At 49.1% G+C, this 23,329-nt stretch overlaps 1 protein-coding gene across 19 annotated transcripts in view; it reads left to right on the forward strand.

Annotated features, from left to right (window-relative positions):
- The first annotated feature begins 2,847 nt into the window (after positions 1-2,847).
- CaMKII (Calcium/calmodulin-dependent protein kinase II) overlaps positions 2,848-23,329 on the forward strand; it is a 391,068-nt gene continuing 370,586 nt past the window's right edge. For 7 of the 19 annotated variants that reach the window (XM_071686262.1, XM_071686272.1, XM_071686269.1 and 4 more), the window contains exon 1: positions 2,849-3,160. In XM_071686262.1, the coding sequence (XP_071542363.1) occupies positions 3,099-3,160 (62 nt within the window). In that variant the 5' untranslated portion in view covers positions 2,849-3,098. Of the gene's footprint in view, positions 3,161-23,329 lie in introns of all 19 variants that reach the window. The other 12 variants (XM_071686266.1, XM_071686268.1, XM_071686270.1 and 9 more) reach the window with 7 other exon arrangements.

The following is a 23,329-nucleotide window of genomic DNA, read 5'->3' on the forward strand; positions in this document are numbered from 1 at the left end:
CATGATCCCAACCCTGGGAAGGTACCACCATGATCCCAACCCTGGGAAGGTACCACCATGATCCCAACCCTGGGAAGGTACCACCATGATCCCAACCCTGGGAAGGTACCACCATGATCCCAACCCTGGGAAGGTACCCATGATCCCAACCCTGGGAAGGTACCACCATGATCCCAACCCTGGGAAGGTACCACCATGATCCCAACCCTGGGAAGGTACCACCATGATCCCAACCCTGGGAAGGTACCCATGATCCCAACCCTGGGAAGGTACCACCATGATCCCAACCCTGGGAAGGTACCACCATGATCCCAACCCTGGGAAGGTACCACCATGATCCCAACCCTGGGAAGGTACCACCATGATCCCAACCCTGGGAAGGTACCACCATGATCCCAACCCTGGGAAGGTACCACCATGATCCCAACCCTGGGAAGGTACCACCATGATCCCAACCCTGGGAAGGTACCCATGATCCCAACCCTGGGAAGGTACCACCATGATCCCAACCCTGGGAAGGTACCACCATGATCCCAACCCTGGGAAGGTACCACCATGATCCCAACCCTGGGAAGGTACCACCATGATCCCAACCCTGGGAAGGTACCCATGATCCCAACCCTGGGAAGGTACCACCATGATCCCAACCCTGGGAAGGTACCACCATGATCCCAACCCTGGGAAGGTACCACCATGATCCCAACCCTGGGAAGGTACCACCATGATCTCAACCCTGGGAAGGTACCACCATGATCCCAACCCTGGGAAGGTACCACCATGATCCCAACCCTGGGAAGGTACCACCATGATCCCAACCCTGGGAAGGTACCACCATGATCCCAACCCTGGGAAGGTACCACCATGATCCCAACCCTGGGAAGGTACCACCATGATCCCAACCCTGGGAAGGTACCACCATGATCCCAACCCTGGGAAGGTACCACCATGATCCCACCCCTGGGAAGGTACCACCATGATCCCAACCCTGGGAAGGTACCCATGATCTCAACGTGACCATGCCACTGGGGAGATTCACCACAGGGAGGGCAATTAAATGATTTCAAAAATGGAGTAAGTACAGCCAACACTTCGTGGGTACCATGATGATTCCAACATGGAGGGTATCACTGTAATCCTAATCTTGGGAGGTATCAGCAAATTACAACACCGGAAAAGGTATTACCTTGATCCCAGGACAAGGGGAAGCTACCATCATGATACCTACACTGGAGGTATTACCATACCCCAAACATTGACAGATCCCACCATGATATCAACATTAATGATGTGATTATTGACAACACTGGTGGTTTGATTATAAACAACACTGCTGGTGTGGACTTGGTAACACTTGTAGTGTGGTCATTAGCAACAACATTAGTGGTGTGATCATTAGTAACACTGGTGGTGTGATTATTAGCAACAGTGGTGGAATAATCATTAGCAACACTAGTGGTGTGATCATTAGCAGCAGTTGTGGTAAGATCATAAGCAACACTAGTGGTGTGATCATTAGCAACACTAGTGGTGTGATCATTAGCAACTATTGTACTGTTCTTGGCCAGTACCAGGCAGTAACTAGTTATGCAGCAGGACGGTATGTGGAGAGGGAGCGCGTTGTAATAATTACCCTGGGAAGGTTATAATCAGCCCCCTCTTGATATATTCCCCAAGTGAAAGTCGTACAGATTACGTACTACACACATAATTATCTTCGTATGTGGCAGTAGAGATAACTGGTCATGCTGGAACACCATCATGTCCTGCTTGTAGTGTCTACCTTCAGACCATTCTTGTTCTCATCAGTATAACATAAGCAGTAGATAAGTATTGTGTGATACACCTGTGAGATATAGATTTCGTAATCTTTCCTGACCCATTCGCAGCGTTTCTCTGTCATTCTCCCAGAAGCAGAGCATTACGGCAGTGTGAAAGAAAACGTTGCGCTAGGGGTGACATAATTAATCAATAAGACGACGTCAGGATACGCTAAAACCACGATATCTTCATTCTCAGAGTTCTAGTACGAGCGAAATTTTTGTAAGTCTTGCCGGAATAAAGTAGTCATCGTTAATTCAGAAAGTATCAGATTCATTTATTTCATTTAAATTAATCAAACCCGCCATTAACGTTGTACAGCCTTCAGAGAGTAAAGGTTCAGTGATGATGGTTTCCCCATGATATGCAGGTACGGGAAAAACTGTGAAGGGGATAAACATGATTTAAATTATTTCAAATGCAAGTCAGTGGAGTGGTTTCTGTGTGTGGCGCACAAAATCAATAGCAGCTCACTGGGTCTCCTCGCTCACCCAAACACTTAGGATTGTTTTCTTTGGTATTCGTAAGTTTTATCAAACTTTAGTTTGCTGCAGTTCGGGTAGCTTACTGTTCATATGATACTCTGCAATAGCTGGTAGCTGCTCCCGAATCCACACTCGAAGTTTTAGGTGAAATGTTTCAAAGAGGTTTAATTTTTTAAGGAAAATATCTCGCCATTTCTAAGGTTTTAGGATTACTGCTGCCAAAACTTTCGCGATACGCGAGCTAAATATTATCAGATACTAACACTCACTGCCATCTAGCAGACGACGCGCGCAGTGTGAAAGCGAACACAGTACAGGATCCGTTCGCGCGCCAGCGCAGGAGGAGTTAAACTATGGAAGAAATATTGACATTTATAGCAAGATTTCTATTATAGGATATTTACGGTATTTGAATAACATGGAAAACATTTGAATTTTAGATACTTGTGAAAGATACACCTAAAATAGTCTGTTTGTTGATATAGTATAAACTTTTTCCGTGAGTGTGCGTTCGTGTGTGGGACTCGGGACGGGCGACTCGAGTCAAAATAGGACCTGGCAACTGTCTGCGTTTAGTGGACAACGGTGCGAGAGAGAAACTTAGGTCCTCCCGGTGCACTCCCACTTTTCTGGCTAGTGGCATTACAGTTCTTGGTGTTAATAGCAATACTAATGAATGTGTGGTGTAAGTAGCGTTGTGTAAGATACACTCTGAGTAGCCCACGCCTTAAGGTAGCTGGGTAGAAGGGGAGTGTTAAGTGATACTATCCAAGAAAGAGACATCTACTGAGCGACATGGCTACGCAGCCGTCGACGCGATTCAGCGAAAATTATGAGCTGAAGGAAGAGCTTGGGAAGTAAGTACAATATTTTGATTCCTGTTATCTAATATTACCCTTGTAACGAGTATTGTGTTCGACACGAGTGATATTAGACATTATCTTGGTGCAGGAATTTCCTGCAGTAGCAGACGACCGTGGAATGGCTTTCGCCGTCCTGCTGCTGCTTACCTACGGTTACAAAGTAACATACCACACTTTTTCTGTACCCACACTTTAGTAACTGACTGCTTTTTGCACAAGAATGATGAAGTTGATATATTTTTGGTTATTTTGACGAAATTGTATATAAATATGAAAGCACCTGAAATGAGACTTGATATGTTGCAGTTAGCTGTGGTACAGTAATACCCTGGCTGGTTGGTGGTGGGCAGGTCCGGCCAACATTGATTCCTCCAGCAACGTGGGAGTGAGGGAGGCTTGACTGGTCTCTAGGCCGTCAGTAGTTAGGTGGAGTGTGGTAGGTCTTACCTCATCCGAAGCTTGGCCAGCAGGTCCTGACCCACAGAGGCTAGGCAGCAGGTCCTGGCCCACCAGGGGCTAGGCCAGTAGAGACTAGCCCACCAAAGGTTAGGCAAGCAAAGACTCGCCCGCCACAAGCTAGGCCAGCAGTTCTTGGCTCGCCATAGGCTAGTCCAGCAGGTCCTCTTCCACAACAAGGTAGGCCAACTGAGAGGTACTCACCAAATGTTGGGCCATCAGGAGCCCTCCACAAGCTAGGCCATTAGAGATTGGCCCACTACGGACAAGGCCAACAGTTCCTGGCCCACTATAATTCAGGCCAGTAGGGATCCACCATAGGATAGCCAAACAGAGACTGGCCCACCATAAGTTAGGATGGCAGCTCTTAGCTTACTACAGGCAAGGCCATTAGGTTCTGGCCCACCATTGGTTAGACCAGCTGGTCCTAGTTTACCACAGGCTAGTCCAGCAGGTCTCGCTTACCATAAGCTAGGCCAGGAAGTCTTGGCCCATCACAGGCTAAGTCAATAGGTCTCAGACCGCCACAGTTTAGTGTCCTACTCAGGCTAGGCCAGCAGGTCCTGGTTGACCCACCACAGGTAAGGACAGAAAATTCTGGACCACTACAGACAAGGTCATCGGGTTCTGGCCCAGGCTAGGCCAGCAGGTTCTTGCCTACCACAGGCTAGGCCAGCAGGTTCTTGCCTACCACAGGCTAAGCCAGCAGGTCGTGACTTACCGTAGGTAGGGCTGCAGAGACTGGGTAGTTGACCTTGCCTGGGTTATTAAGTCCGGCATGGTTAAGTTTGAACCATCATTCAAGGAACCTTGGACACCTTTAGCAGCTCAAGATAATTCAAAGACCACAAACGCTGTTACTGCATATATGGCTCTTGTTAAGGCCATACACATGAGCTTCGCATATATGGCTCTTGTTAAAACCATACACACTGTAACTGCATCTATGGCCCTTGTTAAGGCGGGCTGGAAATCCTCCCCTTTCGTTCTTAATTTTCCAAAAGAAGGAACAGAGAAGGGGGCCAAGTGAGGATATTCCCTCAAAGGCTCAGTCCTCTGTTCTTAACGCTACCTCGCTGACGCATGGCGAATAGTATGAAAGAAAGGAATAGTATGAGAGAAAAGAAATATATATATATACATATATATCGTGTTTCATTTTCCCCGTGGACTCATAGGAATATATATATATATATATATATATATATATATATATATATATATATATATATATATATATATATATATATATATTATCCCTGGGGATAGGAAAGAAAGAACACCTCCCACGTATTCCCTGCGTGTCGTAGAAGGCGACTAAAAGGGAAGGGAGCGGGGGGGGGGGGGGGCTGGAAATCCCCTCTCCTTTTTAATTTTCCAAAAGAAGGATCAGAAAAGGGGGCCAAGTGAGGATATTCCCTCAAAGGCTCAGTCCTCTTGTCTTAACGCTACCTCGCTAACGCGAATAAGTATGAAAGTTATATATATATATATATATATATATATATATATATATATATATATATATATATATACTATTCGCCTTTTCTCGCGCTAGCTAGGTAGCTTTAAGAACAGAGGACTGGGCCTTTTAGGGAATATCCTCACTTGGCCCCCTTCTTTGATCCTTCTTTTGGAAAATTAAAAAGAAAAAGGGAAACGAGAGGGGAGGAGACCTAATACATACACGCAATATATATATATATATATATATATATATATATATATATATATATATATATATATATATATATATATATACCGGGGTTGACGTGCTGTCAGTGGATTGAATCAAGGCATGTGAAGCGTCTAGGGTGAACCATGGAAAGCTGTGTAGGTATGTATATTTGCGTGTGTGGACGTATGTATATACATGTGTATGGGGGTGGGTTGGGCCATTTCTTTCGTCTGTTTCCTTGCGCTACCTCGCAAACGCGGGAGACAGCGACAAAGCAAAAAAAAAAAAAATAAATATATGTATATATATATATATATATATATATATATATATATATATATATATATATATATATATTATATATATGGCCCTTATTAAGACACACTTCACATATGGTTCTTGTTAAGACCATACTCTCACTATGTACATATATGGCTATTCTCAGAGTTAAGTATAGTGACAAGTATTCAGTGAGCCAAAAACCATACTAAAGATGAATGACCCAACAGATTTCTTCCTAAACAGCAATCCTCCAAGTCTGCACATATCAGATATTACCACCTCGACACAAGATTTCCAAAGGGGCCATTAAGAGCATGCACATGCACTTGGCTCCAAACCCGGCCTCGTGGAACTTGGTCTTCATAAAGAAATACAAAACACCTCTGACGCGAACACTAGATAGCCTCTCGAAGAATAGTCTAGACCCCGGGATCGTCCCCGAGAGTAAACTGACTCGCATCGCCCCATTCCACGAAGGTGGAAGCAAACTAGTCCCCCCAAACTGTGGACAGATAGCATTAATATCGCATATTATTAACATCTTCCACAGAGTCTCAAGAGGCAAAGTGACTGAATTTATGGAGCTGAATAATGTACACAACCCAGGAAAACATGGTTCAAGAAGGGAAGATCTGTCCTCTTAGTTGCTTGATCACTATTATATGATTGTTGAAGTACTGGGAAACAAAGAATATGATGACGTGGTTTACACACACTTTGCCAAAACATTGACTAATGTGACCACGACGTCGTAGCACATGATGAATGCGAAAGATGGAAATAACCGGAAAAATTGGGATATGGTTATACAACGTTTTAAGAAAATGATCACATTACTTAGTTGTAGATCATGCCATCTACGGTGCTTCCATGGTGACAAGGTCAGTCTCCTGAGGACTTGGACTTTCACCCCTCCCGTTGTTCACTCTTACATCTGACACTGTCACAGACGAGCCATGGTTTCATAACATCATTTATACATGACGCAAGAATATGGAGAAAAATCATATCAGTAGACGATGATGAAACACTACATTGAGACGTAAACGAAGTCTTTAACTGAGCTAACGAGAATATCATACTTTGGCGATAACATTCTGTATGGGGAAAATGAAGAGATCAAAAACAATGCAGAAAACCGGATAGACACAGACGCTAACATAGACTGGTTGAATAATCATGTGTAACGACCCAACCTTCAGCGAACACAACAAAACAACAATTGTCTCTTGCAAAAGGATGGTAGGCTGGATCCTGCGGACCTTCAAGACAAGGGAAGAAACCACTGATGTTCGAGGCGTTAGAATTTTCACGAATTGAATATTGCTGCGTTCTAACATCACTCTACAAGACGTACAAATTTACCGAAATATAAGATGTTTAAAAGTCTTTCACAGCCGAGACCAATTTGACAGAGGGACCAAATTTCTGGGAACGGCTAATATTTGTGACGCTGTTCTCGTGGGAGCACAGAGGGAAGTGTAGCATCATCTGTACCTGGATGCTTCCCAACTTACATTCGGCAGTACCATCTTATTGGCGTGCAAGATTGTAAAACACTACCTCTTCAATCCAAAAACGCGATGTACACAAAATGAAAACCTTAAACATCCAGGACCCAAGACCTGCTTGCCATTATCACAAACACCATGGGATATACAGTAGAGAAGCTTAAGACTGCACTGGACACGTATCCAAACTAGCTAGGTCGTGGGTTCTGTGTAGGCCTGCGGGCTGTGGCTCGCAACATATTGGTCGACCAACAACCCAGCCCAACGACCTGGGTTCGTCCTGGGCTGTGGCGGTAGAAGAACCATCCAGACTTCGGGGCTGGGATAAGGTCACTAGGGTAGGGGCTGGGATAAGGTCCCCAGGTTGGGGGCTGAGGTAAGGTCATCGTCCTCTAATACTGGTTGAAGTACAGCCACGTGTAGGTTGGGAGGGGCGTTAGCTTGTATGCACGACCGGAGCTGCTGGGTAACAAGGATACCTTGTATGGCAGTACAGGCGGGGTGACACCAGGTCACACGACATCAACACTCGGTCAACGGTTCCTCCTGCTCGAGAGTGACCACACGTCATGTTTCAGCCATTCTTCTTTACCGTACTATACATCCCAGCCAACCGGGGAGTGAAGGCAAGATAGGTCAAACCTAGCCAGGGAGTTACAGAGGATAGGTCCCATCCAGCTAGAGTTACAGCAGGATAGGTCTTAGGGGGCTAAAGGATAGGACCCAATTGACAAGGAATTATAGGATAGGTTCTAGCTAGCCCAGGAATGTATAAGATAGGCCCTATAGTTCACAGAAGACTATAGGATGGGTCCTATAGTTCACAGGAGACTATAGGATGGGTCCTATAGTTCACAGGAGACTATAGGATGGGTCCTATAGTTCACAGAAGACTATAGGATGGGTCCTATAGTTCACAGGAGACTATAGGATGGGTCCTATAGTTCACAGAAGACTATAGGATGGGTCCTATAGTTCACAGGAGACTATAGGATGGGTCCTATAGTTCACAGGAGACTATAGGATGGGTCCTATAGTTCACAGGAGACTATAGGATGGGTCCTATAGTTCACAGGAGACTATAGGATGGGTCCTATAGTTCAAAGGAGACTATAGGATGGGTCCTATAGTTCACAGGAGACTATAGGATGGGTCCTATAGTTCACAGGAGACTATAGGATGGGTCCTATAGTTCACAGGAGACTATAGGATGGGTCCTATAGTTCACAGGAGACTATAGGATGGGTCCTATAGTTCACAGGAGACTATAGGATGGGTCCTATAGTTCACAGGAGACTATAGAATAACCCTAGCTACCCTAGGGGACTATGCGATTGGGCTTAGCTATCCCAGGGGACCACAGAATAGGCACTAGGTAGCACAGAAAATTCTGAGACATATCCTAGTTAGTTTAGGTGAACTTTAGGATTGGTCCTAGTTAGTCCAGGGGATTATAAGATAGGTTCCTGGCTACCTCAGGAGAATATAGAACAGGTCCTAGCTAGCCTAGGGGTCTGTATGACGGGTGTTAGCTAGCCCAATGATGTAGAGGGTAGGTTCTACCTAGCTCGGAAGATTGTTGGATAAGTCCAGGTTATTAAAGGGGACTATAGCATAGATATTTGTTAGTCCTGGGGATATAGGATAGGTCCAAGATAACTTAGGGTACTATAGGGTATGTTTTAGCTTGCTCAGGAGATAAAGGGTATTTCTTTGCTGGTCCATAGAGCTATAATGAAGATGACTTTTAACCTAACCCATACGGAGGGTCGGGAAGGTCTTAGCTGGTCCAGGTAACGGCAGGATTGGTTGGAGCTGGCCCAGATAGGATAGGTTTTAGCTGGTTGAGGATGGATTGTAGCTAGCGTAGGGGTAATAGACCACAGCTAACTTAGATATAATTATTCTCAGTTAGCCTAGCTATGATAGGTCTCAGCCACGGGTACTGAGGTTTACCTGGTGAAGCCCCAGGCTCCACGGGTACTGAGGTTTACCTGGTGAAGCCCCAGGCTCCACGGGTACTGAGGTTTACCTGGTGAAGCCCCAGGCTCCACGGGTACTGAGGTTTACCTGGTGAAGCCTCAGGCTCCACGGGTACTGAAGTTTACATGGTGAAGCCCCAGGCTCCACGGGTACTGAGGTTTACCTGATGAAGCCTTAGGCTCCACGGGTACTGAAGTTTACATGGTGAAGCCCTAGGCTCCACGGGTACTGAGGTTTTTCCCGGTGATGCCAGAAGCTCAGAGGATATTGAGTGCTTCCCGTGAAGCCTGAGGTTGCAATTATGTTACAGACTCTCCGGTGAAACCTGAAGGTCCAAGGATGTTGATACCTCCAGCATGAAGGAAGACCCACGCCTCAACATGGTGAAACCCGACGGCCGACCAGTGTTGAGGTCTCCTCACTGAAGCTTGAAGCCTCACACATGTTGAGATCTTGGAAATTCTTTCTCATACAACTTCTTTAATGTGTGTATGGTGTTTGTGTGTGTGTGTGTGTGTGTGTGTGTGTGTGTGTGTGTGTGTGTGCGCGCGCGCGCGCACGCGCGGACATACTACGTTTGCCAAGTGCCTCGTCCGCCACACACTCAAGGATACACACTTCCTGGCCTGACCTCCACCACGACAAGAATACTACACCCAGTAGTTTACCACCATTGCAACATCCAGTCATGTACGACCAGTGCCACAGCCACTGCTTTACCTGAAATGGTACGCATTGATTTCCCACCAGTGCCACATCCATTTCTTTAACAGAACACCACACAACACTGGAATAGGAGTGGTAAATCTAGTAAGTTACCAGTCGTTCTACCCAATAGTTTACCAATGAGTTAACCAGTGCCATACCCATTGGCTTACCACAATTGGTACATGATTTAGTTTACCAGGAATGCCCCATCCAGTAGTTTACCATCATGCCGCACCCTAGTGTGCCAGTGATGACGTACTGACTGAGTATACCAGCAGTGCCACATCTATTAGTTTACCGCCACCACCACCAGCACCACTGCTGCTGCACCCGTTAGTTTACTAGTAACATCCTGGAACACGTACAGATACTATGCCAGATCCGCCATGCCCAGAGTTGTACAGACCTCTGATGTAATCATGCCCAGATCAAACACATTTTGTATGTCTCATGTGTAACGTGTTTGACCTTGCGTGACTTTTAGTGTTAAGAGTTGTTGACAACAGTAAGTGTCCATGTTTCCTGTACCAGCAATAGTTAGCGCATTTGTCACATATTTGTAGATATCTGTATTTCCAGTGTTATGTAAACATTACATTGTGACGTGTTCACCCTCCCCATCATATGTCCACTTACCTCTACAAGCCATGTATGTCCTGTACCAACTTCACTCGTGCTATACTGATATTATAAATAAATAATTTAACTTTTTGTTACCAATGTCACCGTTATGTTATATTGTGTAATAATATCTCATATATTTGTTACCAATGTTACCGTTATATTGTGTAACTGTGTCATGTATTTGATGTACTCTAGACCCCCCCCCCCCCCCCCCCCCCGAGATAACGTTCTGGGTGTGTAGGCCCGTCCGTCTGTCCTCCTCGTGTGTCCATGTGCTGCCCTCCACCTGCCTACCTATCCCTACATGTGTACCATCACCCATGCTATCACTGAGATGCATCAGCCATGTACGTATATGAAGACAAATAAACATTTTGAAACATGAAAAGATAAACCTGTGTCACATTCATCAGTCTACCACCACTCCCACGCCCATTACTTTACCAACAGTTCCACACATACTAGTATACCCTGAGTGCCTCACATTAGTTTACCAACAGTTCCACACATACTAGTATACCCTGAGTGCCTCACATTAGTTTACCAACAGTTCCACACATACTAATATACCCTCAGTGCCTCACATTAGCCTCAGTGCCACACTTTAGTAGTAGTGGCAGCGAGGGGGCCAGGCTCTTGTGTGGCATCACAGGGAAATATTTCCTTCTGAGACCCAGGCAATGTGTGACGTCACGCTGCCTTGGTGGGTGTGGTGCTGGCCAGGTGGACGACACTGTACACTCTGCTGCCCAGCTGCTGCACTGTAACGACCTCTGCTGCATTCTACCTGGCAGCTGGTGCCGTATATTGAGCTGTGGTTCAGTGTACTGGGCAGCTGGTTTAGTGTGCTGGGATTCTATTGTGTTATGGTGCAGTATACCGGGCAGCTGCTGTAGTATACTGGGTTATGGTGCAGTATACCGGGCAGCTGCAGTTTATGCAGTAGTCATCTGGTGTGTGATAACGAGCGGATAGCCGGTTGGCTACACTGATCATGCCGCAGGTTCTCTGCACCTGGTTGTACGCTGTGAACACTGACTTATGAATTTTCCGTACGAGAGTACGACGGTTGAGCAGGGGGGGTACGACGGTTGAGCAGGGGGGTACGACGGTTGAGCAGGGGGGTACGACGGTTGAGCAGGGGGGTACGACGGTTGAGCAGGGGGGTACGACGGTTGAGCAGGGGGGGTACGACGGTTGAGCAGGGGGGGTACGACGGTTGAGCAGGGGTAATACGACGGTTGAGCAGGGGGGGTACGACGGTTGAGCAGGGGTAATACGACGGTTGAGCAGGGGGGGTACGACGGTTGAGCAGGGGTAATACGACGGTTGAGCAGGGGGGGTACGACGGTTGAGCAGGGGGGGTACGACGGTTGAGCAGGGGGGGTACGACGGTTGAGCAGGGGGGGTACGACGGTTGAGCAGGGGGGTACGACGGTTGAGCAGGGGGGGTACGACGGTTGAGCAGGGGGGGTACGACGGTTGAGCAGGGGGGGTACGACGGTTGAGCAGGGGGGGTACGACGGTTGAGCAGGGGGGTACGACGGTTGAGCAGGGGGGGTACGACGGTTGAGCCGGGGGGGTACGACGGTTGAGCAGGGGGGGTACGACGGTTGAGCAGGGGGGGTACGACGGTTGAGCAGGGGTAATACGACGGTTGAGCAGGGGGGTACGACGGTTGAGCAGGGGGGGTACGACGGTTGAGCAGGGGGGGTACGACGGTTGAGCAGGGGTAATACGACGGTTGAGCAGGGGGGGTACGACGGTTGAGCAGGGGTAATACGACGGTTGAGCAGGGGGGGTACGACGGTTGAGCAGGGGTAATACGACGGTTGAGCAGGGGGGGTACGACGGTTGAGCAGGGGGGGGGGGGAAGTACGACAGTTGAGCAGGGGAGGGGGGGAGAGGTCCGGTACCCCGGGCATGCTGGCCTTGTGTACATTTCCAGTTGGGTCAGTAGCTGTTTCCCTGGAGTGGCTGCACCTCCAGGTTTGCCTCACTGCCAACAGTGCCTCTTGAGTGGGGAGTGTGTGGCCAGCCTGCAGTGCCCGTGATGCAGCCTGGCCAAGGTGACTTTTCACTGAAGTATAACGACTGTGAATGTTTACATTGTTACATAATGATGGAAACATTATAAGAGTAAGCTGCCCTAACCTTCAGCCAGGACCTGACCAGTATGTATAGTCCTGGGTGTACATGTGTATTTTGATGCATGTTACATGTCCTAGTTTTGTCTAGTGAAGGACAGGCGTCACCTGCAGCCACGAACATGACCTGATTCCTAGTGTCATTCCTGCCGTGGTTATCATGGTTAGGTGACTTTGCTGCGGTATGGTATGAGTCTCCTGTGTGTGTGTGTGTGTGTGTGTGTGTGTGTGTGTGTGTGTGTATCGTGCAGGAACCCACCTGATCGTTCCATCAAGTCTACTACCTCCAGAGGTAATCGTCAATAATCATATTGACTTGATTTATGTAATGAATTTATGTTATTATTATTAGTTTTCCAAATGTCCGGCATATAGCATGCAATGCAGCGCCTGGCCGGGCATGCCAGCCGCTGCCGAGCCACAGAGACAATGGTTCTGGACCTTCACCTGTTCCAGTGAAGGTGGGAGCATGTGATGCGGGTCCCTCTCTTTCTGTACCCTGGGAGGTTGTGCTGGCGGATGCTAGGCGCCCGGGGCCGCTGCGGTGTGTGTGTGTGTGTGTGTGGGGGGGGGGGGGTGAAGTGTGTGTCTATATTATAACTTGCTGGAGAGGCACGACCCACTCTCATGGCTTCTCAACCAGCAGCGCAGGTACCCCTGACTCATCACCTCACACTGCAGTGTGTGGACGTGAACCGTCCACACAGATTGATCACCTAACAGTTCGTGATTATAATGATCAATGTCTTAAGTTTCATTTATATTTGATGTCTCGTTTCATCACCATATTCATTTCAGTTAGAATGCATCTTGATGATTTAAGGTTGGACTAATATCTTCCATTAACTTGGAAATGAAGTTTGTTGGAAGGAAGAACTGATGGAGTGATGACCACCCTTGATCATCTTGTGTTGTTCTCAGGGCGGGGCATCAATACCTTCAGGGATTATGATAACCTCATATTGAGGACATCGCTGCGTCCAGAGATTGTGGCACCCGTTCAGGTTGTTCCTGAGGCAGTACAGACAGGTTGTGGAGCTGCTGGCAAGACCCGTGCTGGTTAGCAGTTCGTTCACGTGACGTATTGATTGTATTATAAACATAAATTTACGTATAGAAAATAAGATGCTATTGTTCGGTAGGCAGTGGCCTATTTCATTTTTTCCCCGCCGATAAACACGGAAGTGTACCTCTCTCTCTGTCTCTCTCTGTCTTTCTCTGTCTCTCTCTCTGTCTCTGTCTATCTGTGTCTGTCTGTCTGTGTCTGTCTGTCTCTCTCTGTCTGTCTGTCTCTCTCTGTCTGTCTGTCTGTCTGTCTGTCTGTCTCTCTCTCTCTCTCTCTCTCTCTCTCTCTCTCTCTCTCTCTCCTAGAGCAATTTTGCACCTCTGTCGTGCATGCCCTCACACGGCAGGATGGAGACTCCTCCCTCCCAAGACTGAGTTCGGCCACAGTTGTTGTTGTTGAGTGGGAGATACGGCAGAGCCGCGGCGACAATGGTGGCTGTAGCCAGGGGCCAGGCCTCACGTCTGGGGTGTACGTACCTCAGCAGGAGAGGAGCAGTACCACACACCGCTGTCGTACACCTCACCAGTAAGCAGGAGACGAGATGTACACGTCCGCCTGCAGGTAAGGTCGTGGGTCCTGTATGTACGTCCCTAACAAACAGGGGTTTGGGCTATACACAGGTCCCTCATCAAGCAGCGGGCTGGGGATATATGCACGTCCGCTATACACACACTCGTCCCCGGGGGCTGAAGGTAGAGTAACCTCCTCCCAAGTAAGTAACTTTACACATACTGCTGTATACATGTACATGTAAATAACCTACTGACGACAGTTATTGACAGTAGAACTACTGACAGTATAGGACAACTGACAGTATAGAACTACTGACAGTGTAGAGGAACATCTGACAGTGTAGGGAAACTACTGACACTGCACGAGACCTACTGACAGTGTAAGAGAATTCATGTACTCTTTCTTTAAGATACAGTTAAGACCAGTCCAATGGACAAGCCATGTTAAACACCAATGTTTATGTTTTTAGAATTTACACAACAATCCATGAAGCTTGGTGTAGAAGCAGCTGCTGCATTAACCAGAAGGTGTTACACACCTTCATTAGCCAGGGGTGATACATACCTTAATTAACCAGAGGTGATACATACCTTAATTAACCAGAGGTGATACATACCTTAATTAACCAGAGGTGATACATACCTTCATTAACTAGGGTGATACATACCTTCATTAACCAGGGTGATACATACCTTAAAGAACACTGTCGCAGCCAAACATGATGAGCCAAACCATATAACAAATAAACCAAAGAAAGATTGCTGTAGTGAACAACCATGTAAATATCTTACCTGGAGATGCGGCTGTTGAAGATGGACCTGATGCCCCGGCCCTGTTTTCTGGGTGGGACCCTCACTCCTTCCCTGTGTAGTGAGGCCCTCACAGTGCACGCAGCAAAGCCCAGCGGCTGTCTTCTTCATAAACAGTTATCTCAACGATTTTCTTAAAGGTTTCCAAGTATAGCCCGGGCGTCGGGCGACGGTATGAGTAATTGGCATGCCTGTCTCTAACCAGCGTGTCCTCCCTTACTACCTGACGGGCGACCCCTGCCTGTCTATACTCAGTGGGTCGTCCCTCCTGCCTGTCTGTAACCGGTAGGTGGCCCCTCCTGCCTGTCTGTACCCAGTAGGTGGTCCCTCCTGCCTGTCTATAACCAGTAGGTGGCCCCTCCTGCCTGTCTGTACCCAGTAGGTGGCCCCTCCTGCCTGTCTGTACCTAGAACGTGGCCCCTCCTGCCTGTCTGTACCCAGTAGGTGGTCGTTCCTATTCTCTGTATCTAGTAAGAGTCGTGTGTGTTCTTAGCCTGCCATACCAGGGATGGCCGGCTGGGGCACGGAGTAGCAGCAGGGAAACTTGGAGTGCTGGGCAAGTGGCGCGCCAAGTGTCGTGAGTTGTGTATTGATCCTGCCCGTCTGCTGCTGGGGTAGGTTGTGCTGGTGGTGCGGTGGTGTCCTAGCCCAGGTTGTACTGGTGGTGTCCTAGCCCAGGTTGTGCTGGTGGTGTCCTAGCCCAGGTTGTGCTGGTGGTGTCCTAGCCCAGGTTGTGCTGGTGGTGTCCTAGCCCAGGTTGTGCTGATGGTGAGGTAGTGGACTAGAGACAGGTTGGGCCCAGGTATCCACAATTCTGGTGCTTAAACCTCCTGGTTCTCATATATCTCGAGCTTGGTGCCCACCCCTCCTGATGCGCACATCTTGAGCTTGGTGCCCACCCCTCCTGGTGCGCTTATGTTGAGCCTGGTGCACACCCCTGCTGTTACGCACATTTCGCGGCTGGTGCGCACATCTCGCGGTTGTTGCGCACATCTTGAGGCTGGTGCGCACATCTCGAGGCTGGTGCGCACCCCTCCTGGTGTGCACATCTCGAGGCTGGTGCGCACCACCTCCTGGTGTGCACATCTCGAGGCTGGTGTGCACCACCTCCTGGTGTGCACATCTCGAGGCTGGTGCGCACCACCTCCTGGTGTGCACATCTCGAGGCTGGTGCGCACCACCTCCTGGTGTGCACATCTCGAGGCTGGTGGTCATGACGGGTTACGTCTTAAAGCGTTCCTTGGAGGGCGGGCGGGCGGGAGGGCGGGGGTCACTTCACTAGTCTCTGCCAACAAGATGTTGTTTATTTTGAGACGTTTCTGATCATTCTTGGTTACTTGATCTTGGTCGGTTAGTGTCCGACGTTTGTGATGAGGACGACGGGTAGGAGAGATGTCTTGACCAGGGTGGCTGGAGAGCGACGGGGATCTCACCTAGTAGTGGAAAGTCCAGGTTTACCTGTGGAGGAGAGCGTTGTGTGCACGTCAGGAGCAGCAGAGGGCCGTGTACGTGCCGTGCTCTACCTGACTATTGATCTCTGCTTGTTACAACACACATACACCCTCTGGCTATGGTATCCCCTGCAGTACAACTATCCTTGATAGAATCCTATGAATTTTGGTGTACTTCCCTGCCTCCTGTTCAAGAAGTCTTGTGGTACATGAAGTACTCGACCCCCCTGTAGCGGATTCCCACAGTCCAGGTCCTCTGCCACAGGTCTCACAGTCCAGGTCCCCTGCCACAGGCCTCAGTCCAGGTCCCCTGCCACAGGCCTCACAGTCCAGGTCCCCTGCCACAGGCCTCACAGTCCAGGTCCCCTGCCACAGGGCTCACAGTCCAGGTCGTCCGCGACGACCCCCTGCGCCGGACCCAGAGAACTGTTACTGACTCACCGACCTGGCTGAAGGAGCGTAAGTGAACCTGCTGCAGTGTGGGTAACGGGTGTCCTGAGTGGCCAGGTGGCCCTACTGTGGAACATGGCCAGGTGGCCCTACGGTGGAACATGGCCAGGCGGCCCTATGGTGGAATGAAACAAGTGGGGAAAAATGTAAACATTTATGTGTAAACCATCTGTTACTGGCAGCCACATACAGCCACGCCCTAGCCCCTCCCTCCTGCCCCAGCTCAACACTAGGGTGGCCCCTCCCTCCTGCCTCACCCCACCACCAGGGCGGCCCCTCCCTCCTGCTACGCCACCCCCCCCCCCCCATCCTCTACCCTGCCTGTGACATGCATGTGTAGGGGATCACGTATGGTCATTTATGGTAAGAGCACAGGGAAGTATTCCAGTGTACGTCGTCTATGATGAACTTTCGTGGTTGTGTGTGTACGCCCACTTTCCCCGTCTGTTGTCCTGCCTCTGTCTCTCCCTCGTCACACTCCATCTGCTTCTCTCTCCCCGTCATCTACCTCTTCTCCCATTCCAGCTCTTGTCTTATCCCCCTCTCCCTCTTCCCTACCTCCCTTCCCCATTTTTTCCTCATAATTTTCTCGCATTTTCTTTGTGGCGTTTAGCATTGATAATAGTGTTGCGGGGACGGTCCGCTGCTGAGTGAAGTGTTGCAGGCACAGTCTTCTACTGTGTGTATGTAGTGTTGCGAGGACAGTTCGCTGGTGAGTAGACGTAGTGTTGCGGGGACGGTCTCTATTGTGTTGATGTATTGTTACAGGGACGGTCTGCTGCCGTGTTCTTGTGCTGCGCATGAGATATGACTGTATCTGTTTCTGCAGTACTAAATACGTGTACGTGGATCACCATAGATAAATAAAGTGTGAGTAAAGTGAGGTAGTGTAGACGGAGAAATAATGTATGAGTAAACTAAGAGGAGACAGACGTCTACTGTGGTCAACATGAGTAGGTGAAGAAGGTACAAGACGAACGACAGCGACAAATGTTTCTGAGAGACGAGATTAGACGACAGGTGTAGAGGAGGAGGCCAGATGACAGGTGAAGAGGAGGAGGCCAGATGACAGGTGTAGAGGAGGCCAGGGGACCGGTGTAGTGTACACTGTGCTCTAGGTGCAGTAGATGCTATATGTACTTAGATGTACACTGTACTCCAGGTTCGGTAGATGTTGTACCCAGGTTTTCACACCTGCTTATTTAATAACACCTAAGCAGTACATTAGTGACTTACCTTGTGAGGAAGGGAGGCTCCTGTAGGTGGAGCTCCAGAACTACTGGTACAGTTGTGTAGGGCGCGGCCCCTCTGGCAAGGTATACATCATGGAAGTCGAGGGCCGGGATGACCTGAGTACATGTGGTGTGACTGTGGCACCTGCACGTCTTACCCTCCCTAACCTGTGGTTGTGGCCTGTGTAAGAAGTGTTAGCAGGAGTGACGGTGTCGCCCCTGATATAGCAGGACTGACGGTATAGACGCTGTGACCCCTGATATAGCAGGACTGACGGTATAGACGCTGTGACCCCTGATATAGCAGGAGTGATTGTGTGTGATGATGTGACCCCAGATGTAGTAGGAGTTACAGGGTGTAAAAGTGTTAGAACCAGTTTAACTACAGTCTTGTGTGACATATTTATCAGTAAAAAGCAGGCAACCCTCCGTGATCAGCTGCAGCGGTGTATTCACCAAAGCAGCCATGTGTATAAATAGCCAAGCAAGCCAGGCACTAACAAGGTTGTCACCAAATAAAGTGTTTACTGCTAAACGGAAACCAAATGTATCCACCTGCTGAGGAACCACCCCATGTATCCACCTGCTGAGATACCACTTCATGTTTCCACCTGCTGAGATACCACTTCATGTATCCACCTGCTGAGGAACCTCCCCATGCATCCACCTGCTGAGGAACCACCCCATAGATCCACCTGCTGGGGAGTGACTCGATGGATCCACCTACTAGAAAGTGCCGTTCGTCCCCTGCCCCGCCCCAAACCTGCCCACCCTACCTTGCCCCGCCACTCTGCCTACCCTCCGATCCCTGCCCCGCCCCTAACCTGCCCACCCTACCTTGCCCCGCCACTCTGCCTACCCTCCGATCCCTGCCCCGCCCCTCACTCAGTCCAGCGGGGGGTAGTGATGCCTGGTACAGGGTGGGTGAGAGGGAAGCCCAGTAAGTGCAGGGAGTGAGGGAGGAGGAGTGAGTGGCCAGTCAACCGGATTACGATCTTCAGTTGCTGTGTGATGAGCTTACTCATCATCACAGTTGACCTCACTTTATGCAGACGTCAGGTTACTTCTCACGTCTGTGTAGGATCGCCAGACGGTTCACCGGTGCCCTCACCTCTCATTTCCCCTGCCGCTCTCATCCTGCGCCAGGTGATCTCGTACCGTCCGGGCACGCGCTTCACATCTTGCCTGGCTCCTTGCCTCTGGTTAACCATCCTGCCTAACGAGTTATCTAGTGCGATGGTAGAATGGTACAGGTGCTGGATGACTGTTTGACGTGTTGGTTGACGGGCTGGTGCAGTTGGTAGATAACTGGTCGACGTGTTGGTTGAGTCATTTCTGGTATGCGGAAGGACTGGGAAGTCACTGTTGACACGACACATCAGCCGACCCATGGTATAGGGCTAGGTTGGGCTGACCGGTGGCCAAGGTAACAACAGGAGTGACCTGGTCACCCCCGCCAGTACCTCCTCCCCCACCAGTACCTCCTCCCCCGCCAGTACCTCCTCACCCCACCAGTACTTCCTCCCTCCACCAGTTCCTCCTCCCTCCACCAGTTCCTCCACCCTCCACCAGTTCCTTCTCCCTCCACCAGTTCCTCCTCCCTCCACCAGTTCCTCCTCTACACTCGACACCTCAGTAAGTGCTGGGGCTTCACCCTTTCCCCGCGTCACGAAGCAAGTTACGACTCGTAATGATACTTAATTATAACCCTCACGTGTTAGTAATACAGAGACGGAGGAGCTTCCCTGTGCTTCCATATTCATGAGGATCGATACAAGGCAGAGGGGAAGTGTAGACTGAAGCTACAGTAAATGTTATTATTTTTCATTTGTTCGGCGTAAATTAAGATGTGTTTTTGTTGGGTGGTGCTCGCGTGACGCGGCGCGGCCTTCATGTTGGCAGGTGCTCACTAGTCCTGCTGCACGCCGCTAGTTAGCAGGGTTGTGTGTCCATCGTGCACTCACGCTGCTAACAAGCTTGGTTAAGACGATGGTAACCCTGCCTAGTTACCAGGGTAGCCCAGGTCTGGCAAGGGTGACCTGTCGTGTATTTTCTCTTCAACCACAGTCGTCTGTTATTGATGACTTAACATGGCAAGTGCTTACCTGTTACTTTCACTGTGGTTAGCTTGTTATTTCCACTCTGGTTAACCTGTTGCTTCCACTGTGGTGATGATTGGAAACAGAAGTTGCTCGTGCTGGGGTCGTATGGTGGAGGAGAGGTAGCCATTACCATGTTCTTCCCCTCGCCTCCTGCCCTGCACTACACATACAACTGTTGACGACAGTGTGCATGTATGATCTTTGTGTCGTGTTTACTACTGGTATATACAACTGTGTCATCAGGGTGAATGGTTCTGCTGGGTTCGTTATCCAGGGAACTGGCACTGTGCATTATACTAAAGTTCCCGGGTAAACTTCCTTGTAAAGGTGGTTGTGTATGTCACAGTCATGTGGGTGTACGTGCGTCAGTCTTTTGCTGTATGTACGTTGGTGTTGCTGTACGTGCGTCTGTCATCTGGTGTGCGCCTTGCTTTACAACATCAGTCGTGCAGTTATCGTGTGTTGGTGGCCACGGGAGGCACCTCCATGTCTTTGTTCCACAGCAGGAGTCAGATCTCCACCCCACAGTGGGGTGGTTGTTGGCTGGGAGCCGTGAGTGGGTGTCATCACCTGTGTTACAACACAGTCTGTGTCAACCAAGTTATTGCTCCGTTCTGGAGTGTAATGTGTGGATGGGAGCAGCTGACAGATAGTGGCAACAGCTGCACACTACCCATCATACAAGCTGAGTTGTTGTGTTCTTGTTAATAAGTTAACCCAGTTTCCTAGATGAAAGTTGACCGGTCTGGCCGACTACACACACACACACACACACACACACACACACACACACACACACACACACACACACACACCTACTGATCACATTAAAGCATCTTGAGAAGACGCAAATATGTCTTCATGACCTTGGCGTTTCTTGACTCTTGCTTTTGAAGATGGATAAATGTCATGTGGGAGAAGAAAAAGATGTCAAGACAAGTGTATTCCAGAGTTTGTTATGGTGGAATGTGTGGAGGTGTGTGTGTGTGTGTGTGTGTGTGTACACACTCCACCGGTCACTGTACTACAGGTTATATTGGCGTGATGAAGCTATTCCAGCTGGGTGGTGGGGAGAATGTTGTCGTGTTAAAGTTTGATGGTTTAGTGTGAGACTACCGGCAGGAGACGTTGGTAACCTTACAATGTTGACAAGGACAGGTTTATCATGTACGACCAACCTCACCTTCATACCCATCCACCTACATCTCCAGCCTTCATCACACTCGGTCGTGGTGTGCGTGTCGCCACAGGTTGTGAGGACTCTTAATTTCACCATTACCTCTTCGTTAGGGTCCTGAAAATGGTCATCACTCGTCACGGCTTTAACTATCGCCGTTACTGGTAATTACCACGCTTATCTCCATCGCTGCTTGTTTGGCATTTAATTACCATGAGGGAAGTGCACGCAGCAGTACCGTCAAGGAGGGAGGTCTTGCCCCACAGCTGGGTCTGGGACCAAGCCGTTGTGCTCTTCCTTTGCTTAGTCATGACGGTGTATGACACAGCCCACAGGCTTACCTAATCCCACATCCTGGCTGGTGTGATACACTTTATACTGTATATGTTCCGGCCCTCCACTGGTGTGGGTACTGTATATGTTCCGGCCCTCCACTGGTGTGGGTACTGTATATGTTCCCGGCCCTCCACTGGTGTGGGTACTGTATATGTTCCGGCCCTCCACTGGTGTGGGTACTGTATATGTTCCGGCCCTCCACTGGTGTGGGTACTGTATATGTTCCGGCCCTCCACTGGTGTGGGTACTGTATATGTTCCGGCCCTCCACTGGTGTGGGTACTGTATATGTTCCGGCCCTCCACTGGTGTGGGTACTGTATATGTTCCGGCCCTCCACTGGTGTGGGTACTGTATATGTTCCGGCCCTCCACTGGTGTGGGTACTGTATATGTTCCGGCCCTCCACTGGTGTGGGTACTGTATATGTTCCGGCCCTCCACTGGTGTGGGTACTGTATATGTTCCGGCCCTCCACTGGTGTGGGTACTGTATATGTTCCGGCCCTCCACTGGTGTGGGTACTGTATATGTTCCGGCCCTCCACTGGTGTGGGTACTGTATACATAAAGTGTTCGGGTCATATTGTTCCTAGTGACTGCAGGCATCATTATGTTCAACAAGGTTGGGGCCCCGGATGTTTATTCTGTTCTTTTGATTGTATTTAATGCACCGTGTATTTCAGTGGTATATATTGTTCGTATTAGCAAGGTAGCGCCAGGAACAGACGAAGAAAGGCCACATCCGCTCTCATCATTTCTCTAGTTATCAAGTGTAATGTACCTAAACCACAGCGATCCTGTCCCCATCCAGGCCCCGCAGACCTTTCCATGGTTTACCCAGTACGCTTCACATGCTCTGGTTCAGTCCATTGACAGCCCCTCGACTCCTGTATACCACATAGTTCCAATTCACTCAATCCTGTGCACGCCTTTCACCCTCCTGTATGTTCAGGACCCGATCGTTCAAAATCTTATTCACTTCATCCATATTTTACAGCTATCCATGCCTCTCATACCTGTACATCCTGTTGGCGGTCTTCCCAAGGGGGAGGCACCAGTACCACAGGTGTGATACTGTACTTTCCAGTGGTGTACTGGCGTCCCAGAAACCATAACATCTGGCATCTGCTCCACCAAAACTTGATGACTCATCCTAGACCTCCAGTAGCATCCTCCATCCCTCCCTTCCTTTGGTCTTCACTGTACTGTTCACGTGCTTAGAACTATATATATATATATATATATATATATATATATATATTTATTATTTTATTTTGCTTTGTCGCTGTCTCCCGCGTTTGCGAGGTAGCGCAAGGAAACAGATGAAAGAAATGGCCCAACCCACCCCCATACACAATGTATAAACACACACGTCCACACACGCAAATATACATACCTATACATCTCAGTGTACACATATATATACATACACAGACATATACATATATACCCATGCACACAGTTCACACTGTCTGCCCCCATTCACTCCCATCGCCACCTCGCCACACATGGAAATACCTTCCCCCTCCCCCCTCATGTGTGCGAGGTAGCACTAGGAAAATACAACAAAGGCCCCATTCGCTCACACTCATTCTCCAGCTGCCACGCAATAATGCCCGAAACCACAGCTCCCTTTCCACA

Source organism: Panulirus ornatus, chromosome 42 (assembly GCF_036320965.1).
Source record: "Panulirus ornatus isolate Po-2019 chromosome 42, ASM3632096v1, whole genome shotgun sequence".
NCBI classification, from domain to species: Eukaryota; Metazoa; Arthropoda; class Malacostraca; order Decapoda; family Palinuridae; genus Panulirus; species Panulirus ornatus.